This window comes from Amblyomma mixtum, chromosome 6, assembly GCF_055824585.1.
Source record: "Amblyomma mixtum isolate Tamu chromosome 6, ASM5582458v1, whole genome shotgun sequence".
NCBI classification, from domain to species: Eukaryota; Metazoa; Arthropoda; class Arachnida; order Ixodida; family Ixodidae; genus Amblyomma; species Amblyomma mixtum.
This window is the reverse complement of record NC_143017.1, coordinates 100,172,861-100,181,379: the sequence shown is the minus strand read 5'-3', so window position 1 is coordinate 100,181,379 and position 8,519 is coordinate 100,172,861. Positions and strand designations below refer to the sequence as shown.

The window sequence follows — 8,519 nt, the reverse complement described above, 5'->3', positions numbered from 1 at the left end:
CCGAAACCGAAACAGCACGAGAGAAGTTCAATTATAAACTCTTTAGGGGTCGTAGGCGAATACTCCACGATAATCTATGTATTGTGATGTCTAACGCATCATTTGAAAGAAGAAAACATGCAATAAATTTAGGCGTCTGTACTCCTTTTAATATATTTACATCGCGTGTTGGTACGATCTTTGATCATCAGCAGAAAATGCGCCGATGTAAAAAGAGCTTCACTCGCCACAACATTTTTTCTTTTTATTTACAGCCGGCGAATAGACAGGAAACAAGTATTGAGAACACCAAAACAAATTTTGTTTCCAGCCAAGTGAGCTTACCTTGAAGTGCGACAGTTGCCATGTTTATTCAGTGCGCTATGCGGTGATATAAATGCCGCGATACCGGGCGGTCAGTCGTCGCTTCAGAAACAATGATTGTTCTAGCAGGAATTTTTTCGGAACAAGTACAGCCTGCGTCACTCTTGTGTATAGCGCTCGGGCGGCGAACTTGCGCGGAAGTAGTTCCAGATATACCCGCAAACAAAGCAGACATGAGCACTCAGCCCAGAATTCAACGGCCGCTTTCTAATTTCAGCTTTTGTTATCGGGTACGCATTCCTCGAGCGCTCTACTCAAGGGCGATGCAAACTGTACGCTTTACTGCTGCCAGGTAAAGAAGTAAAACAGCAAATCACGACTTCAGGTTGGACTCCGTAGTAAAGCGCTAAGCTATAACACTGCTTGTCACTGAAATTGCTTGTTTCGCCAGAATATAACATTTCTTGGCGAAAATCCCTTAGTGGCTGTCATCAAATATCCACATCCCCTTTTTTCAGCGTGCCTTTCGGACTTGAGTTTAGAAGACGGCTGTTAGGTGATGTTCTGTAGCCTTGTCAAGATCAGGGAGCTATCGCACGGTCCTGCATATCACGACGCCTCTGCGAAGGCTTTCGCTTGATGTCAATGGCATTGTCCTGCTCCGAAGGCTGCCCAAACGGCGAGGCCGGGCCCAGTCCGGTCAGCGGGTCTCCAGGACGCCTGCGACGGTTCAACAGGATGCCCCTGTTTCCGAACAGGTTAAGCAGGAGTCCAGGCCTCCTGCGATGCGCCGCGTCCAGCTGCAGGTTAAGGATGGCGGGCACGTTGAGGCCGAGCCCTGTGCCTCCGGGCCCCGTCAGCAGCCGCATGTTGAAGAAGTAAGGGATGTTTATGCCCAAGTTGAACGGGTGCAGAGGGTGGCCGAAGGCCTTCGGTTTCTTTGGAGACGCCGTTGCTCCGCCTTCTGCTGCCGGCGTGGGTGAGGACACCTTGTCGTCGACAGGTGGCGCGGCCGTGGTTGGTTTCGCTGCTGTTCCATCACCTAACACCTGCGGCAATGCCAGGGCCACAACACAAATTTGAGGATTGCGCGATGGAAGCGGCTACTGTGCGTGGGCAGTGCAAATACAATCACGCGAAAGAAGTAACGGGAATATTCAACTCAAGATTGAAACCCCGCCAACAACGACTCCGTTCGGGCACTGTTTCCCGTAGAAACCACAGATTTATCGACTTGAGCATCACTGTGTTCGGTTTGGAGGAGAAAATAGGATGTTTTACATCCAGACAATCCACCTGCAAGCGACAAAATCAGAAGAAGAATAGTGTGCGTCATCATAGAAGGGCATTTTGAACGTGTGGTGGCTTACTACCATTAACTCACGTAGTTTATTTACCTTAAGAGATCTTCCGGGCCTTGTATATGGGTAGTAGAAGGTTGTCGTATTCCTCGGTATGGAGGAAGGACGTCTTCTCAGTTATTAGAATAATATAATTCATCTTTTAACTACAAAAACAGCGCTGCGACAGGGGACAAAGAAGGACGGACAAGCGCTAACAACTGAAAGTTTATCGGAGAACACATGGATAATGTAGCCTCCAATATCTACAATCAGGAGCGCATGCGCTCCCCTGGTTATAGTTTGAGAGTATATTATGCATGTCTTGTCCAATAAACTTTCAGTTGTTAGTGCGTAGCACTTGCCGTTCCTTCTTCGTCCTCTGTCGCAGCGCTGTTTTGGTAGCTCAACTGTTCGTTTTACTGCAGAATGAACCTTCGGTCACTGGCCGTGTAAAAAACGTTAGCTGCGTTTCGAAACCCTTACGGGATCCTTGTTCACAAGTCCGGGCAACCGTACGGTTTCCAAAGTATCAACTAATGTTTTTCATATGATCAGAGACCGAAGATTCATTGTAGTAGATAAAGGTTGTATAAAGTTTAAAAAGCATCCACTAGCGCGGTCAAACGTTTCAGGGGCGTGTCTTTCAGAAAAAAAAAATGTATATTGTACCTTTGCCTCGAGCCTAGAGATGTAAAATTTTGTAAATTTTCAATACTGGAAAAAAAAACAAAGAAAACAGTTTTTGCCGGAAGTATTGGAAACGTTCGAAGGATACCAACACCAAGAATATTGAGATAATTTGTATCCACATACAGTCGAAGTTTGACGCCTGTTTCATATATGTTTACATAAATGCCTGATGACACTTGCTGGAGTGCGATATCGATGGTGGACACTTTTGTCGGCAGCCAAGCTAGGCAAAGCAGGCGCGTGCGGAGCAGCTGTGAAAGATGCAGGCCACCGCACTGAAAGATGCGGGCCACCGCATTGAAAGATGCGGGCCACCGCGGGGTCAGTCTGTACACGACGACGTTGCAAAGATCCCGTGCAGTCTCTCAAGAATCCTATTTAGTCAAGTTGTGAGGTCTGAAGTATTATAGCGTCGAAAGCTGACTGCGCTAAGGAAAAAGAGGAATCTGACAGACAAGCCGATCAGTATACCTTTTAAAAACTTCCATTGAGCGAATCGCACCACTGTGCCAGAAGAAACTCGATGAAATGCTGACACAAACGGTGTACACCTGCGGTATAGCTTTGTTCCCAGAGCCGATATTGGCCTGAAGCCTTCAAGCATCGAAGGCTCGCATTCGAGCTGCCGACAAAATTGCGAGGACACTTTGGCAACTAAAGTGTTGAGAGGCGAAAGCCGAGGACACTATGCCGTGACGACTTCCGCTGGATGTGACGTTACACCGTTCCCGTGGCTATATCGATACCCAAATTGCACATTTTGCGCCCATCTTAAGCGTTAATTATGCTTAATTACACATTTTTCCATCTAATATGACACAAATCTGACGTTCTTTTGACCATTCTGTGACAATTTTCACTATTCCGTGACGACTTCCGGTGGATGTGACGTCACACCGGTCCTGTGGCTATATTGACGTCCGCAGTTTTCTACGCAATTTCGACATTTTTGCCTATAATTAATTACTAATTAATATGCAGTCATCAAACTTGGCTTCTAGGTTCATTTTTTCCTGCACTATCTGAAGCAACCATTGGTTTTCTTCTATCTTTCTTAGTTCCCGAGTCAAACGCCTGTGACACCCTCTGCTAACAGACGACAGTATGAGCCATCAAAGGCTTTCGGCTGAATAAATAGACCGATTTCACAAAGCGCACTGCGCATGCGGGCGCTTGCCGGAAGCAGCAAAGTGCCGTCTTGGTTGCAGTCCTTCGCGGCGTTGTCTGCGTGACCGACCACTTGGCACCTTGATTGACATTAGACCTGGCTGCTTTCCCCCTGTCATTTATTGTGTTCAGCTGAAGGTGACTACAGAGCTGCGAAGGGCTCAGAGCTAACTGCAGCGCCGAAAGAGTCCGGCATGGAGTGTAGGATGACCGCTGCGGCGACGCTGCTTTTGGTACTCGAAATTTCATGTTAAAATGTAGCAGGTGAGAATGAAAACGTGTTTAACGGTCACTTTTGCTCACTCTGACAGCAGAACATTTCTACGCATAGCGATGCACGCATTTCGGACAGGGTTTAATTTCTTTCTATCTCATTTTGCCCAGTAAATTTCCGCGGTATCTATCTACCCGTGTCACAGTAGTCTATTTCTTTTTATGCCCCTTGCCTAAAAATGTCCTATCATTTTTTTTGTTTGCGCAGATAAACATATAAATATATTCACGAAGTACTTAGTGGCTTACAAGCAAGAAAGCTGAGCATTACGGTATATGCCGTTTTGCTGGGCAGTATTGTGACATATGCGTGTGTTTAGTGTAAAATGAGAAGGGGGTAGAATGGTTTTTATACTTGTGACCAAAAAGTTTATTTGTGAGCGGATTGTTGTAACACTGACTTCTTCTTTATTTTGAATAATGACCTTGCTGCTATGGCGCCTTCCGTGCGACTCACTTCCGCTATTTTCTCGGGATGGGTCTCAACACGCTAACTAGTGAATTAACACTAGATGGCCGTTTTTTGTATTGTCGGATTGAGTAAGACTAGTGTGATGCTCCGGCTTGAATGGCATGTTGCTGAAATGAAATATTACACATTGCCAAAGGCCGATGTGCAACAAATTAACAGAAATTGTTTTACATTTTCACTGTTTTATAGCCAAGCTTTCTCATTTCATTAAATAAAAAAGCACTATCGCTACTATGGTAGCCTGAGGTATCAGCTAGGATGTGAATACGCACATCAAGCACACGCGCATTACGAACTCCTGGATATCAGAAAAAAGCTTTGCACGGTTTTTCACCCCCAACCTTAAACGGGGCAGAAATCGCTGTAAGGACGGCTTGACGAAGCTACATGAAAGCGAATCGGACCGCCTCCTTGTTAGCAGTTGAATGGTGGCGTTCAAAGCTGAACGGCTCGTAAAAGGCTATTCAGAGCTTCAGACCTTAAAAATTCCCCATTTGCCAATGTATACACTGGTTAACAGGGACAGGACGGCCAAATATGCTGAACAGGATTTCTTCACTCCGCTATCACGACCAGCTTCTGCTTTCCATTTTGGGGGACGTTATCTTCGTTTCCAGAATACGAAAAATTGCCGACGATTACGTTACTTCCTAATGCGAAATTTGAGCGCAGCTCATCAGCTGTTTCAGCTTTTCGATAGATTGAGGCAAAGAATTCGAGCAAGACGTGTGTGAACAATTACAGACTTACATTTCACACATTTTCCTTCTTGAGGAAACACTCCGCTAACAGTTCCTGATTGTGATGAAGGGAGCTTTGTGGACGGAGAAATAGATAAATATATGCTCGACTTGCTGCACCAAGGAGTGGTTCCCAAATAAGAGGTCTATGCAAGTATTTCGCGAAGTTGTCACAGCCGTGGGAGGCGTCATGAGCGAGAGGAACGGGTTGTTCTCCCGCATAAGCGTTAAGAAATTCCTGTTTGTCTTTATGTCTACAATAAAGTCCCCAGCCACCCTGGCAGTTAATGGTTGACCGCGAGAGTTCGCTCACCGTTGCCAGCGCTAACGCATGCCACCCAAATCTCTCTCTCATCACCCCACGTACCTATAAGCGCGATTCAGGCGTCCACTGACCCAGGGAGCCATTATGCGCACTTCCATTTCTTAAAATGATTGGAGGTAAAACGTCAACGCCAACGCCAGTGAACGCAACGAACGCCGACGGCCTATGGCTTCAGCGCCGTGTTTCTGGCACAATGTTGTCAATGTCAAAGCATGCAGCGCACATCTGCGCCTTTCCTCTGCTTTCTAAGCTCCCGCTTCTCTGCTTTCGCAGCTTAAAGCGCGTCTAAGGTGTCTATGATGGTTACAACGGACAACGGCTCTAAACTACAGGGCCCTCTGCTCCACGCAGCTGTCGGAGCACAGACGCCCCTCAAGTGGACCGCCTGTCCCACAAACCCTGCCGTCATGCAGAGAGTGTCGCGTCGCAGTGACGGCAAACAATTTCTTTAAGCATAGATATGCAGTAAGAAAGAAATAGCCGCTGATTTAAAAAATCCTGTTTTAAAATTTCCACCACATGTAGCGGCATTCTCGGGTTGAACAGAAACGCGCAACATTATTACTTAATCCCTCGTTATCCTCAAAGGTAAGCAGGATGGGCTGGCTGAACCCTGATATATTTTACCACTCAAGCATATTAAATGAAGCGAACTTTATCACTCTTTTTTTTTTGTTTTATAAAGCCGTTCGGCACATTTTGACTGTTCATTGATATAATTGTTAGCTGCCTCATTACGAGCCCTGTCGACAATGATTTTTTTTTCCTCTTTACACTCCCTCGTAAATAACCCACGGAAAAGAACAACTTTTTTTTTTTTCAGAAAGTCTGTTTTCCGAGATTTCACATCACTACTCGCAATTCGGTCGCGTAGCACTTTTACCAGCGCAAAGAGCATGTACATTCTCTCATACCTTGACGTATTTCAAGCGACTGGATTACGTAACTCCACCGAAATGTTTTTCCGCACACTCGCGCCACGTAAACTTTTGATCCCAGTAGTACACGAGGAAAAGTTTGCATTTGGGACGAAATTATACATTACAATCAGTTTGCGGTGGGGAGTGTAAAAAAGAAACACATATTACAATCCATTAATTACAAACAAGAATTAAAAAATAATGCTGTATGATAAGATTTTCGACGTGAAAACGAAAAAACATACACTCATTCTCGACCACAAGATGCATAAAAACCTCACACGAGAGACAGGAAATGAAGAAAAATGTGGTTGACGCTGTTAATGACACTCCAGAAGCATTCACAAACGATGCGTGCTCAACTATCGAGGCGTCTTCTGCAGTCCGAGATTGCAAGCTGGAGCGGTGAATGTTTGAATAATTTTGCTTTCTGCCAATATGAAACTGATTTTAAATGTGCGATCTCGGCATGTGGGCAGCCGAGCATAGAAAGATTTCTCGAAGGCAAGGAGAACCATGGTAAAATTCATGGATGCAAGACAAATGGGCACCGGCTACCATAGAGGTCCATGTATTTGTTGGTTGACAGTTCGACTCCTGATCGATGCCTGAAGCAAGATATGATTAGCAGTTCGGTTCTACATCGACACCAGATTCGAACACGACTAGTCCGGCACTTGTGCGGCAATTTTACGCTCCGCAATCTTTGCGCCAAACACGCCTCACAGGGCAAGATAATGTGTAGTCTCCCGGGGGGTACATATAAGGCAAGCCAAGTATCGCCATTGTCGGAGCACTTCCTGTTTGCTGATGACACTTTCTGTAGGCATTTGCTGTGTGGCGACATCTTTCCCTCCAAGTCAGACCGCATTTTCTCATGGATGGGCTACTTATGCTTATCGCTTGAAGTCGGGTCAGTCATTAGTACTGCTGTGGACAACTTTAATCAGTCTCGTGCGGTAAAGCCGACAAGTAGGCCCTTTTTAAGTCGATGTGGATATATTTTTAACGTATTAAATATATATTTAGTGTATTTTTCATTGTAATGCAAAGTATTTAATGTATGTTTCAGTATATTTTTAGTGTATAATAAATATACTAAGCGGGGAAAAGTTGTGCTTTTGACTCATTTCTTAGAATGTTAAAAATATTACTCCTAATATTTAGAAAGCATTTGTATGGAAATTTAAGCATAGGGACAAGAAAATTAATATGATATTAATGCAGTATGTTCGAAATGAATTTTTAGCGCAGCCTTTCTTCGCTAAGGGATGGCAAGCCTAGCAGACAAGAGGCCCTTGTGTGCAATGTTCTAGGGGCCGTCCTTTAGGTGTCTCGATATTACGAAAGGCCCACTGAGTCCTGGAACTTGTGCGGATTTCATGACCTGGAATCTCAGCATTCATTCGCAGTCGTAAGCAGGCATTATAGCGACGGACGGACAGAGACTTCAAACAGCAGCGAGCTGTTTCGCTTCTCGTTTAACTCTAGCTTAGATCGGGCCCTCGGTCTGTGGACAACTTCCCCATGTGGCGCGGCACGGGAAACGGAGGGGGCTAAGCGTGGGAGGTCATACGCCTTTTGTAGCCAATGATGCTAACCACTGGCCCTAATGCGCATTTCTGTGTGCGGAATGGTGTGTAGCGGAATGGCGTGGAATGGTGCATTTCTGTGTAGATCGCAGAGCCACAGGTTTTGCATTCGCATAAACTCAACTTGTTCCACGCAAAAATTAAACCAACTTCAGCTGCTCAAATATTTGTGCGGCCGTTAGAAATCCTAACTGAGTGAATTCAAAAAAGCCCCTTTCAAACTTCAAATACTCAATACGGGAAGACGAGTGCAAGGGTACAGCACATTTGGTTAGCAAACGCACAGGGCAAGCATGCAGGTTTCAGGACGTCCCGTCAAACGGCTGCAGTGCGCACGCGTAGCTGGCGCAACAAAAGAACGGTTTCCCGGCGTCTTACCTGGACCAGGAGAATGGCAGCCGTCGCTGCGAAAAGGAGCCGGGGAGCGGAGCGGCGCGCGGCAGGCGACTGCATCTTGCCAGTGTCGCCAAGAGGAATGCCAAAAGACGAACTCTGGCGCCCCGGAGATGCCGCTGCGGATGGGGTGGGGTGGGGATGGACCGCGTACGGTTGTTCCGAAAAGCCACAGGAACCGGTTTCTCTCTCCCCTGCCCTGTCGGATGTTGTTCCACCAGTGCAACTGACGCCAGCTGATCCTCGTCCTCTCCCAACCCCCTCGAAGACCTGAGTGGCCGGACGCCCTGTCAAAGTGCAA

At 46.2% G+C, this 8,519-nt stretch overlaps 1 protein-coding gene across 1 annotated transcript; it reads right to left on the bottom strand.

Moving 5' to 3' along the window:
• Positions 1-230: 230 nt before the first annotated feature.
• On the bottom strand, positions 231-8,519 carry LOC149339851 (uncharacterized). Its single transcript, XM_089550587.1, has 2 exons — positions 8,204-8,519; positions 231-1,352 (listed from the first exon to the last, which is right to left on the bottom strand). Exons 1-2 carry the CDS (start codon positions 8,276-8,278, stop codon positions 885-887), a joined length of 543 nt encoding a protein of 180 aa, XP_089406713.1. The 5' UTR covers positions 8,279-8,519; the 3' UTR covers positions 231-884.